Source organism: Bidens hawaiensis, unplaced genomic scaffold (assembly GCF_021521415.1).
Source record: "Bidens hawaiensis isolate Kalapana, Puna unplaced genomic scaffold, B.hawaiensis_p1.1 tig00017795_1, whole genome shotgun sequence".
NCBI lineage: Eukaryota > Viridiplantae > Streptophyta > Magnoliopsida > Asterales > Asteraceae > Bidens > Bidens hawaiensis.
The window spans coordinates 14,821-27,552 of record NW_027492688.1 but is presented as its reverse complement, the minus strand read 5'-3'; the positions used below and the strand labels follow the sequence as shown (position 1 = coordinate 27,552).

Here is a 12,732-nt window from a genome sequence, read left to right as displayed (position 1 = left end):
TCCTCAGTCTTTTTATCTAGGTTTGACACGATGAGTTTATGCGAATTCGGTCGGTTTCGGTTACATTCATTAGTCATGTCGTTACAGTATAAGAACTACAACAAAATTAAAAACAAAAAAGAAATTTATAAAGATTGAGGTGGGCCAATGTATAACGTCCATTATCTACGTAACAGTGACATGATAACACTTTTGATAACTAAACATCTTCCATAACACTTAGTAGGGGCGTCTCCGAGATGTGTTAAAACTTTTTGGGCCAAAGGAGAAACAAATTTTGGGCTTTAGATAAAAGGGTTTTTTTTTTACATTTAGATTTTTAAATGGACTGATTTGGTTAAATTTTTAAACCCGCAACCTTTTGGTTGAGAGTCACACACATTTGCCACTACATCAAGCTAGGGATGAGCAAAATCGGTACCGGTACCGTACCGGTACCGATCCCGAAATCGGTACCGATTCGGTACCGTCGGTACCGAATCGGTACCATGGTTTTAAGTTTCGGGATCGGTACGGTACCGGTATTTTCCGATTTTTTACCCTCAGTACCGGTACTATCCCGGTACCGGTACCGTACCGGTACCGAACCGAATATTTAGGTACCGGTACCGGTACCAAGAATTTCTAATTTTCGGGATCGGGAAAATCGGGATCGGTACCGGTACCATCCCATGCTCATCCCTACATCAAGCCAGTAGTTGTGTAATTAAGTTTAAACATTTAAATTACATATCTGTTTACATAAAAATATATATGAATCTTTTTAAAAAAAATCGGACCTAATGGTGTGTCAGGCCTGAGACGGTCGACCACCCTGCCTCCTTATGGCCGGCCTGACACTTAGTGTAATTAACAGTTAAAAGTTGCCGGAATTGTTAAAAGTTGAAATAAAAAAATTCCCTAGTAAAAACACAAAGTTGACGTTTCATGAAAAAAAAAATCCTCAACCGAAGACAATTGGATTTACTCTTAAGAAAACTTTTTTTTAATGTGCGTGTCATGTTTTAAAACAAGATCTTCGGAACTCTTTTACCACTCAGTCAAAACTGGAATAAAAACGATATTATTTTGTTGGTCAACTATCGCTCACCACCTGCCGTTGAATTCAATTATAAAATTTTTTAATTAAATTAAACATTTAAACCCAATCATATGCAACCTTAGACACAAAGCATCCTTACTTAATTCATTCAACAACCGTGTTAGTAAACCTATCACCATCCTCTTTAACAACCACCTCTTCATATGTCAAACATTCAATCATACTTCAATCACACCACAATGAAGTTTCAGCTGTTGCATCAAAGCCGCGGCCGAAGCAACAGCTTACCAGCTGACGACGAAGGCGTTACCAAGTCTCCGGTTACAATATTCTGGACAATACTCCATTGTTTATGCTGTCTTATTTCACTCATCCTTGGCTTTAGATTCTCTCGTTTAATCTTCTTCCTCTTATTTTCAAATGTTTACATTAACAACTTCTATACCACGACATTAACGACGTCGTTTGCTGTTAATGTTAATATCACCCAAACGGTTAACAAAACAGTTACGGGTAACAGCAGAGTGGTGGTTGGTCGGCATGGGATTCGGGTCCGGCCTTGGCCCCACCCGAACCCTGAGGAGGTAATGAAAGCTCATAATATCATAAAAACTGTTCAACGGGAACAGAAGGTTCAGTATGGGATTAAAAATCCTAGAACTTTGATCGTAGTTACTCCGACTTACGTCAGAACGTTTCAAGCTTTTCATTTAACTGGATTGATGCATACATTGATGAATTTGCCGTATGACGTCGTTTGGATTGTTGTGGAAGCTGGCGGTGCCACTAATGAAACGATGGTGTTGCTGGAGAGAACGAAGTCGAAAGCTAATCTTCAAGTTAAGCATGTTGGATTCGAGAAAAATATGTCGAGTTTCTGGAATGCTCGTCATAAATTGGAATCCGAGATGCGATTGCAGGCCTTGAGGTAAAGTTTACTGACTTAAGTTGTCAATTTGATTATAAATTTGTAATATTATAATAACTGTAATTATATACATGATTCAGAGTTGTGAGAGAGGAGAAACTTGATGGGATTGTGATGTTTGCTGATGATAGTAATATGCATAGTTTAGAACTGTTTGATGAGGTTCAAAAAGTTGAATGGATCGGTGCGGTTTCAGTTGGGATTCATGTTCATTCAAGCCATTCTGATGCAACAGACGAGAAGAAATCACCATTGTTGGTCCAAGGTCCGGTTTGTAACTTGTCTGATAAATTAACCGGGTGGCACGCGGTTGATTCTAGTGCATACCAACAAAAGAGTGCAGATTACATTGGTGATATGGCAATTGTGTTGCCTCAGGAGGTCGAGTGGTGTGGATTTGTGATGAACTCGAGGTTGGTATGGGAAGAATCTGAGTTCAGGCCCGAGTGGATTAAGGATTTAGACATGGTGGTTGATGGATTTGAGGGCATTGAAAGCCCTCTTTCTTTCGTTGAAGAGTCTTCTATGGTGGAGCCGCTAGGCGGTTGTGGGAAGAAAGTTATGGTGTGGTGGCTCCGGGCTGAGGCGCGTGCAGATAGCAAGTTTCCATCCGGGTTAGTGTTATTATTCAAGATTCTTAATTAGTGTATTATGTTTGTTAATTCTGTTATGATTCTTGTTTCGGTTCAGGTGGACAGTTGACCCGAGGTTAGAGGCGACAGCGGCAGCAAAGCGAACGCTATGGCTTGATGCGGTTCCTGAACTCGTATCTAATACTGAGAACGTGCTTACAACCAGCATCCTAGAAAATGGTGGACAGACAACAAGAACAAGATGAGGAAACATGAAACGAGCAATGCAGATGTGCGAGTTGGCTTGGCGACGAGTTCTGGGGAAACTAGTGTGAATTAAGTTGAGGTTTTGTAAGGTGATGTTTAGATACATGTATAGTTGGTTTGATATAGAATATTAATGATCGCAAGTGAACGGGTTCTTTTACAGAATTCTATACAATTCGAATTGATATAAGTGCTGTTTATGTGTATTAACAATTTGTCCTCTCAAGACATGTTTAAGATATTCGTACTTTAAAAAAATAATTAGATCTTTCAGAGAGATGATTGTTAATGCTTGAGAATCAGATTCCATGTTCATACTTTTGGGGCTGGTAAGCAATCAACCAAACCAAAAAGGCTTGGTGGCAAGACTAGCTCTACAGTTTTCAACCCGTTAGCATCGACCACAGAGCCGTTGACTAAAATTGATCAAAATAAAAGGAACTCATCATTAGGGTATGTGAGCCCGGATGACCCATTCTTTGACCAAACTTCACTGTCTCTATTGAGAAGTGGCCCGCAAATGGAACCAAGAAGATGGATCAAAAGATGGTAACATAGCAGCCGCCTTGCTGACAAACTAACGACATATAGTCAGAATCAAGTTTAAGAAACAAAAAGTCAGTCATTTTGTATATTGAGTTAAAAAATACATTTAAATAGCCATAATCGAATTACATGGCAAGTGACCTTAATGAGCAATATGATCAACTCAAATAAGGATGTCAATTTGATAACCAGTTGTGTCAAGAGGCCGATTTCGATATTAACATTAGTTATCTCCACGAACTGTCGCAAAAAAGGTTAAATCGGTTATATGACAACCAGCATAATTCATGGAGGGAGTCAAGCTTAATGCATAAATCATTTAGTAACCTTGGGCTACTATCAGCGCCTGTGATTCTGTTAATCCTGACTTCCGCACAGACATTTTATATAAGTACACACGCAAATATGAAAAATATATATATGCATATACATATATAAATAAGAAGAAACAGGTACAATCTTAAATTTGAATAGCCCTTTATAAAAAAAACCAAAGCTTCATTGCCTATAATGTTACGGCTAATTAAAAACCTGTACGAAATTATCTTCTAGAACGAGCAAGTCAGAAAACCATTAAAACTAAAAATGCGTGTCACTGTCGGGGGTAGTACACGAAATAAACTTACTAAAACTCTCAATATTTCAGTCCCTAGAAAGAAGACTTGAAGTCTCGGTTGAATTTGCATTTGCCCTCCTTCCATCATACCTCTGCACAAAAAAAAACACGTAATAAACTGTTGCATGACAAAGTTAATTATACTGTTTAAAAAAACAAAGCAAACGCATACCTGTTTTCCAAATGAAAATGGGACATATTTGTATTTGACCATATGCAATATTTGTTTCTTCATGGTGAGAGTGAATAATATGACCCAGTAGAAAAGCAGTATAGGCCAAAACACGGGCACGTCAAACGCACTGAAGAATGTCAACAAGAAAGCAATGCAGAAGGCTTTTGTTATAGAATACCTGTTACAACAAAATACAAAATAACAAATCTCAGATCATCAAATTGACAAATTCCATTACTCATTTGTAGTCCTTCATCTCATCAAAATGCTACAAGTTCATAACTTCACTATTTACAGAGTCTGCAATTTTAACATCCCGATAACCATAATCTTACAAACTTATTAATTTATATCATCATCATCGTACTCGGTATATCCCACCAATAGCAAAGCTATGGTAGGGTCTGAGGAGGGTAAGATGTAGACAGCCTTACCTCTACCTCATAGGGATAGAGAGGCTGCTTCCGGTGAGACCCCCGGCTCGATAGTAGTTTTGCATCAAGCCTTGGACATAAGACACATAACATCAACCATCGGGACACCGACCGATTAGTGCATGTACCCTTGTCTTTCGGCTATCAACGCCACCACATGATGCCTGATTAACCTTCCGCCACTTTTAACGTTATTTTCACAAGATTAGTAAAATACCGTCAAAATTATTGCAATTCACTTTTGCCCACCCGAGGGTTCACACATTAACTTATATATGCTAAATGTTTTAATAAATCCACAACTTAAGTAATTAAATCCGTTTAATCAGTGGCTTCCTTATACATTTAAGGTGGTAACTTAAATATCATGCAGAATTCATATATATAGCAATTGAACACAAGCCATTTAGTTTATACTCTCCTCCTACCATAAATAAATGAACCTTTTGCAACTTACAAAACACTAACAATTGTAGCAAGTAGGAACTGATTAAACTTAAAAACTGATATCGGAAAATCAGTAATATATCGGTCAAATATCACCGATATTATGCAACACACGGATAATCTTAAATTACTTCTTACCTAAAGCCTAAACTAACCAAAATCAATTCATCCGTATATTGAAATTGCAATTAAAAGAGGTGTAATTACCAAAACTTAAACTCGGGAAGGCGGCGAACAAAGGGGCGGAACTCATCGGAGGTACGGGAGGGAAGAGTGGGGCCATCGGAGAGGTCTTGAAACTCAGGATCAACCTGAGGGGACAGAAACCCTATGAGGAGGTTAAGGATGTAAATACCAAGCGCGTAGGAGACGACGTAGAAGCCTTGGAGGAAGAAGACGCGCGCAGTGTAGATGATGGCGATGACGCAGAAAACGATCCAACGGTAGAGCAGGAACGGAGTTGACTTGTCCAGCAGGTGTTGGTAGCGTTGTGAGAATACAAAGGCCCAGCCTTGGACGGCGGCTGCTGGTGTGTCGGTTGAGTGAAGGGAACCGTCGGTGGTGGTGGGGCCGGGATCCATCATACCGTCGTGTTTGGGGGTAGATGCAGGGAGAGGAATATGCTTATGATTTTGCAAGGGTTGCTCTAATTTTATTTTTATTTTATAATAATAATAGTTTTTTATATTTATTTAGTATAAAAATAGTACGAAACTCTATTTTTATTTTTATATGTGAATCGTGTATTTTGTTATCAGAACTCTAATAAGATTATGCGTAATGGGGCAATAAAGAGAAGGTTTTTGCGCAAATTTGGGCTACAACACCCCTTAGGCGATATTAGGGCGATAAGTGGGGGGCGACATAGATTTGCCGCTCGTTTGGGTTTTAAAAAAATTAGTATTCTATTAAATGGGTCAATGGCAACCATTTAGGGCGATTTTTCGGCTACAACATCACTACACACCTAAAATGGAAATTATCATCTTCTAACATGGGCACGTGTCGAAAATCCCCCCCCCCACCCGGGATTTTGTAGTCATCCACTGCACATAGCCTAAGCCTATGTTTTGTAGAATAATTGTCATCTTGATAATTTAAGTGTTGTGAGTTAACCAACCACTACTTATTAAAAGAATAATTAAAGTATCTAAAAGAAAAAAGAACAACAAAAAATAATTTGTAATTAGTTGTTAATGGAATGGACATACTAGAATGTTTGTGATGGTGCCATTATACATATGGCACTTGGCCTCCATGCGGATGGAATATTTGAGGGATCATGGTGTCGACGGTGGCGTCATCATGTCCATATGGCATGAATGACGCATCAACAACACACAACCTGACTATTTAATATTAAAATGAAGATGAAATTACGAAAGTAGGCATTTACATCCATATAATACACATGAAATAATAGTATGTGAATAATACTCATGTAACTACTTTATGGCCCCATACCACGTGGTTTTCAACTACGTGTTTAAGCACTAAGTTGTTTCAACTTTAACGAATTCATATATTTACCAACACGATTTACTTTTCAAAACAAACATGTATAAATGATTATACGTTCATATATATGCCAACAAATAAATTCATCATTTCTTTTCTATATACAATCTCTAAAGCATAACTTTAGTTGCACCTTTACATTTTAGAAAGTAAATTGTGTTGATATATAATGAATTCGCTAAAGATGAAACAACTTTAGCTCTTGATTACTTTAGTTACTAGAAAATGACATGACAACATACATGACTGGCACTTTTTGATAAACAACATATGAAATCATCATTTCTTTTTTATATACAATCACTAAAGCATAAAATTGATATCTATCAAGTATAAATTGTATTAGATAAATCTAATTTTAGAAGGTGTGCAAAGCTAATCTAGTTATAGTTTTGAATGGGGAAAATGGTCCACGGGAAACATGGTGTTTTTTTGTTTTCGAGTTTCGTTGTTTTTTTTTGTGTGAGTGTTGTAACGGGTGTTTCATCGGTGTTTTTTTGTCTAGTTTCTTACTAGTCTTTTGGTTGTCGTTATAAAATTGGCAGTTCAAAAAAAAAGATAAACTAATTTTAAAGTCCAAGTGGAATAATTGGTGAACTTTTAGGGCCTTGAGAGTTGAGATTGATGAATTTAGACAGTTATACTCGGTTGGGAACTGGAGACTTCGAATGAGTTTTCGGGTACATGAGTTATAAAAGCTAGTGTATTGAGTTACAAGTTCGGGTGGAATAATTGGGTTCATTTTGGTGTGGCGAATTGAATTACAAGTGATACCGGTAATGGCATCCTTGGCTAAAAGAAATACTGATGTGGTCTTTTGTCCGGCTTGTGGAGAATCAGACAATCGGAGGAGACGACCAAACATTTGTTTGTCACTCGTGATTAGCGCAATCGGTTTGGCTTGTGGTACAAAACCCCAAATGTCTTTGCATTTAGTTTCCTATATATTTTGGATTTGCAAAGTTCCAAAGACAACATGCCGTATGTTTAGTTACGGTTTGGTGCCCATGGAAGATGAGAAACAACATGGTATCAAGAAACTTAGTTATCTTTTGGTTAAAAACAGATCAAATGAGGTGTCGTTAACGTGAGATGCTTGGGGTAAGTTTAACATGTAAAGGGGTGATATTTTTTGTTAAAGGGTGATTCGGAGATTTGGTTGGGCTGTGGCCAGAAGCTTTTGCCAGACCCAGTTTGTAGTTTTATAAAAGTTATTAAAATCGTTGGTCGTTCAAAAAAAGAAATGAAAATTTTGCAACAAATAAAATTTCAAAAAACAAACAATTCATAACATTAAGCAGTAATGAGGTTTAGACCAACCTCATTACACTAACATTACATTTGGTATTCCTTCGTTCAAGAGCTCAATTCGACAACAAAAACATGTTGTCACTAAACACACCAGGTACAAGAACACAAATCAAGAAAAGAAATTATAAGATAGTTGCACTGCTAATACATGAAGAAACATAGTAAACATCAGTATGTCATAAGAGGTGACACACTGCTAATACATGAAGAAACATAGTAAACATCAGTATGTCATAAGAGGTGACACACTGCAGTGTACATCAGAAGCATTAGACACCCTTTGCTTTGGTGACAATGTGTCACTTGCTGCCACATCAACATCCAAATTCAAAATACTTTTCCTCTTTTGAGTCTTGTATTCTTCCACGTCCACACTCAAAGATTTCTCCTGGTTAAGAAGCATGGCTTGAGCTTCTTCCAATATTGATGCATCCTCTTCTGCAGCATACAAGATCTTCTTTATGCCATCAATTATCTGCAAAAAAGAAAATATATAAAGAAAACTTCAATTTATAAATATATAAAAACAATTCGAGGGGAGAAACCATACGGGCAAGTTTGAGATATTGGGAGTTTGGCACATGATTTCAATGTCCCTCAGTTTTGCAAAGTAAAAGTCTCTTTCTTTCTCAAGACTGTCCATAGTTAGCTTCAACTCAGTGATCTGCATAACAATTAAACTCATTAATTAACTCAAGACTCTTATTCTTGTATAAATTGATCATGGTTTGTGCAAATTCGGTACCTGTTGATCGTATGCAGTGACATTTACCGCTGGTGCAGGCTTATTAGCAGTCTTGGCAGGCGGGCCTGTTGAGTGTGCAGGAGGTGCATCGCCTCTCCGGGCGGGCTTATTAGCAGTCTTAGCGGATTGTGGCGGTGCGGATTTCTTGCCTGCGTCTTTCCCACCTTTGCAAGCCTCTCTTCTTTCCATTGGGTTGTAACTGTAATATGAATTAAACAAGCCAATTAGCAATTTTTCTATATTCTAATGATATGCAAGTTATATAACTGATTAAATTTCACAGTAAGCATGTTTCGGAATCAGTAAAAACTTACTTGTGCTGACCTCCACTGACAGAATCACAGTATCTCTTCATCCACTGCATGAATTCAAGATTATCCAATGGTCTTCCTTTCACTAGTTTGCTAACCTCAATATGCTGTAGCATAAAATAACTATTTTAGCATCAAATTTCACAATTAAATAATTAAATACAGCAATAAAAACAAGAACAGTGAAAAAAACCTTGGTGATTTTCAGTTTGTTGAAGACATCCTGAAGAACCTTATAGTTCTGTATCATATCATACTCCGACTTCGCATCGAAATTGACCTTATGCATAGGCACCATTCCTGGATGTGCAGCATCCATTAGCTGACAGTGAACCGCTCCCGAACACGCCTGCATCCAATCAAATCGCAAAATTGGGTCAATTCGATACACGCAATTAATTGATCTAGGGTTTGAATTTGGGGGAAAACATAACGACATAAATCTATATCAAAACACATGATAAAGTAAGTAATCTAGGGTTTGAATTTGGGGGAAAACAAACCTCTTCGATTTTGGAGAGATTGAGTTGGAGAGTGGAGTTGATCCAAGCTAGGATCTCGGATCGGCCGACGAAGTAAGCACCGTCCATCATACCGATGTTAGACGCCATGGCTGGGGTTGATGTTTTGGGATATTCTAGAGAGAGAATGTGCTGGCAAACGCTCCTAGAGAGAGGAGAGAGAGAGAGAGATAACGGTCTGATGGTTTTGAAATGGGAGAGGTGCAGGCGGGATTTATACTGGGGAATTTGAAAACTGGGGATTAATGGGCCTAACGGCTCCAAAGAAAGTGACCATAAAGCCCAAACCAGGAATATTTATTTTGTCAAACACAAAACTTCATTAATTGTTTAATTATTTTATTTAAGTTAAAAATAATATTAAAAAGCAGCGTTTTTAAAACAAATCAATGATAATTGTACAGTCTAGCACATTGATCAGAATGGATTTCATTAGATTAGATTAGATCTTAGGGTCATTCAGGTTATAAAATGATTTCGGATTTTACAATTAGCTAGATTAAAAATATCTTAACAAGAACATTTCAAACATTTAATACATAAGATCTCATCATACATGAAGAAACACTAGATGATCCCGACAGATTAAGGATAATTTTAGGGTTAAGTAGATGTTTCCCACGAGGGTTAGGTCCGGCAAAGATGGCTATTCTTCTCAACCTGCAAAACAGACACCGTAAGCTCGTCACTGAGAAGGGGGGGTTCCTCCTTGTGACCACCCTCCGGCGTGAGAATCAGACTAGGTTGCTCTGAATATAAGTGTATATAGAGAGAAATAGCTAGAGAGAAGATGATGATACCGTTCCAGGGTGTTGGAGTATTTTGTAGGTTGTGCATCGGATTTTCGCGAACACATCCTATGATGATGCCATGAGCACAGCCCTCAACGCTTCTCATGAGGATGGAGAGAAAGTTGGTTTCTTACTTGGCCTAGGATTTGCAAAGAAAGGTATCTCGCCTTCCAGATTTCCTCTACACGATGTTGATACTGAGGCTGCCTATGACCAAGCTGTGAACCAGTATGCTTCTTTCTCTCATCCGGTCGTGGAAAAGGTGAATGAAGTTGCTGCTGCTGATGACGGGCTAGCTGTTCTCAAAGCTTTCCTTGAACAGCCGCAGCCAACTGATGGTGCGGGTTCAAGTGGGTTTGGAGGGAGTGGTCCCGAAGCCTGAATCTTGAGATTCCTCCAAGCCGTTAGGATAGATTTGCACTTTTTGTAGGCGGGTAGATACCTAGCCATTTTGTAATGTTTGAACAGCTTTTATCGTGAATATAAATGTTTTGTTAATGCCTTGCCTTATAAACATTATATGATTTGCTCATGCATATTTTAGTTTAACTTAGCAATTTTCTAAGTGTTTTGAATAAGTTAACCTTTCGACGCGTGTCAGATAATAGGTTAATGTTCTGTTTCCTCTATCATGATTGTGCGGGTAGGACCGTCACTTTCACTTAGTAGGATGACCAAACTTCATCTATATCTGACCTGCGTGAAGGTTTTCCTCATCTTTTCCTTAGAAATTTTTACTGTTTATTTGTGTTTATGCGGGTTGTGTCGTTTTCCACACGCAACTACTTACTTCCTCCCTCACTTATTTATGCGGTGAATACCGGCATATCAGTGTGGTCAGATCATAAGTATAAATGCAAGGCTATCAGCATCAATGTGATAAGGAGAATCATTTCCATTAGAAGTGGCTCTAGGCCTGTTCGTTACAAGTTTGGAATTGATCTACATGTAGCATCTGCGTAATTGAGCTCCATTCCATGTTCTTGGGATGGGGGTGCTATCGAGCCTTTCGAGCCGGTATGCGCCCTTTCCCAGAACTTCTTTAATAATGTATGGCCCTTCCCAGACCGGGGCCAGCTTTCCTGGGCGCTCCTGGTTCGAAGCCTCGTTGTTACGCAGTATGTAGTCTCCGACATTGAAGTTGCAGAGTTTCACCCGCGTGTTGTAGTGCTTTTGCATTTGTCGCTTGTAGTTCTCTTCACGCGCTGCGGCTAAGTCTCTGCGCTCTTCGGTCAGCATAAGGTCTAACCGTCTTTCCGCCTCATTGTCTTCTGGTTGAGTTATGACTCTTGGTGAGGGTAGACCAATCTCGATTGGAACCATGGCTTCAGTGTCATAGGTGAGGCTGAATGGGGTTTCGCCCGTGCTTGCTTTTTTCAGCGTTCTATTTGCCCAAAGGACATGTGTAACTTCGTCCACCCAGCCGGATCTATGCTCAAAGAGTCTTTTCTTTATGCCGTCGACGATGCTCTTGTTTGCTCTTTCCACCTCACCATTACCCTGCGGGTGTGCCACTGAGGTAAAGGTGTGGGTGATTTGAAGCTCTTTCAGCCACTTTTGTAGCTTCTGGTCAGCAAAGTTGGTGCCGTTATCGCTCACCAAATTCTGTGGAAGTCCAAAACGACAAATAATAAATTCCTAAATAAATTTTTTGATATGTTTTGCGGTTGTTTGGGCTAGGGGTTTTGCTTCTATTCACTTGGTGAAGTAGTCGATGGCTACCACTAGGAACTGAACGTTCCCTGCTGCTGTGGGAAATGGGCCTGTAACATCGATGGCCTACTTCTGGAATGGCAATGAAGAAGTGACTGGAACAAGTTCGTTCTTCGGGCGATGCGTGTTGGGTGCGTAGAGCTGGCAGGACCTACATTTTCTGATGTAGGCCAGCGCATCCGTGTGCATCCCCGGCTAAAAGTATCCCGCGTTGTTTAGCTTAGCTACAACTACGCGTGGACCTGCGTGTACTCCACAGATGCCTTCGTGTACTTCCCTTAGGAGGTAGTCGGCATCTTGGTCGTCAACGCATCTGAGGAGTGGGCCAAGAAAATTACGCCTGTAAAGTATGTCATCAACAAGTTGATAGTTCAGTGATTTACAGCGTATCTTTCTTGCCTGTGTCTTTGATTCTGGTAGTACACTCGTCGCAAGGTAATTTAAAATTGGCGTCATCCATGTTTCCGTGCCGGTTTGGATGACACAAATTTTCTTGTGCGGGACTGATGGTGCTCCAAGAAGTTCAACGCGGATGTCCTTTCCCAAGTGGGTGAAGGTTAACGATGCAAGTTTGCTTAGCGCATCCGCAGATTTGTTTTCGCTTCGCTTGATGTGCACAACTTTGCAATCGTTGAAATCGCGCATAAGGGTTTATGTTTGTGCTAGGTACAGGGCCATTGTGTCGTTCACGGCCGTCTACGTCCCGTTTATCTGGTTGGCTACTAGCATGGAATCCACGTGGGCTTCCAAGTTTTTCACCCCCATCTTACGCGTAATTCTTAATCCGGCCAAGAA

General features: G+C 39.4%; 3 protein-coding genes across 3 annotated transcripts; 1 reads left to right on the top strand and 2 right to left on the bottom strand.

Annotated features, from left to right (window-relative positions):
* Positions 1-1,092: 1,092 nt before the first annotated feature.
* On the top strand, positions 1,093-2,815 carry LOC143554702 (beta-1,4-xylosyltransferase IRX14-like). The gene is made up of 3 exons (XM_077044395.1): positions 1,093-1,970; positions 2,051-2,584; positions 2,661-2,815. The coding sequence occupies exons 1-3, from the start codon at positions 1,246-1,248 to the stop codon at positions 2,806-2,808; spliced, it is 1,407 nt and encodes a 468-aa protein (XP_076900510.1). The 5' UTR covers positions 1,093-1,245; the 3' UTR covers positions 2,809-2,815.
* Positions 2,816-3,777: 962 nt separating this feature from the next.
* LOC143554700 (protein RER1A-like) lies at positions 3,778-5,648 on the bottom strand. Its single transcript, XM_077044394.1, has 3 exons — positions 5,235-5,648; positions 4,144-4,324; positions 3,778-4,063 (listed from the first exon to the last, which is right to left on the bottom strand). Exons 1-3 carry the CDS (start codon positions 5,609-5,611, stop codon positions 3,998-4,000), a joined length of 624 nt encoding a protein of 207 aa, XP_076900509.1. The 5' UTR covers positions 5,612-5,648; the 3' UTR covers positions 3,778-3,997.
* Positions 5,649-8,053: 2,405 nt separating this feature from the next.
* LOC143554699 (microtubule-associated protein RP/EB family member 1C-like) lies at positions 8,054-9,733 on the bottom strand. Its single transcript, XM_077044393.1, has 6 exons — positions 9,416-9,733; positions 9,106-9,261; positions 8,916-9,019; positions 8,602-8,800; positions 8,407-8,520; positions 8,054-8,331 (listed from the first exon to the last, which is right to left on the bottom strand). Exons 1-6 carry the CDS (start codon positions 9,521-9,523, stop codon positions 8,080-8,082), a joined length of 933 nt encoding a protein of 310 aa, XP_076900508.1. The 5' UTR covers positions 9,524-9,733; the 3' UTR covers positions 8,054-8,079.
* Positions 9,734-12,732: the final 2,999 nt, after the last annotated feature.

Bases quoted from the DNA above. Each gene is read 5' to 3' on its own strand.
- LOC143554700 (XM_077044394.1), bottom strand. From the start codon at position 5,611: ATGATGGATCCCGGCCCCACCACCACCGACGGTTCCCTTCACTCAACC. The intron at 4,325-5,234 runs GTAATTACACCT...TTGTTGTAACAG, and splicing joins CTTCCCGAGTTTAAGTTTTG to GTATTCTATAACAAAAGCCT. The intron at 4,064-4,143 runs GTATGCGTTTGC...TTTTTTGTGCAG, and splicing joins CATTTTCATTTGGAAAACAG to AGGTATGATGGAAGGAGGGC.
- LOC143554699 (XM_077044393.1), bottom strand. From the start codon at position 9,523: ATGGCGTCTAACATCGGTATGATGGACGGTGCTTACTTCGTCGGCCGA. The intron at 9,262-9,415 runs GTTTGTTTTCCC...GATTGGATGCAG, and splicing joins ATCTCTCCAAAATCGAAGAG to GCGTGTTCGGGAGCGGTTCA. The intron at 8,332-8,406 runs GTATGGTTTCTC...TCTTTTTTGCAG, and splicing joins CCAATATCTCAAACTTGCCC to ATAATTGATGGCATAAAGAA.
- LOC143554702 (XM_077044395.1), top strand. From the start codon at position 1,246: ATGTCAAACATTCAATCATACTTCAATCACACCACAATGAAGTTTCAG. The intron at 1,971-2,050 runs GTAAAGTTTACT...TACATGATTCAG, and splicing joins ATGCGATTGCAGGCCTTGAG to AGTTGTGAGAGAGGAGAAAC. The intron at 2,585-2,660 runs GTTAGTGTTATT...GTTTCGGTTCAG, and splicing joins GATAGCAAGTTTCCATCCGG to GTGGACAGTTGACCCGAGGT.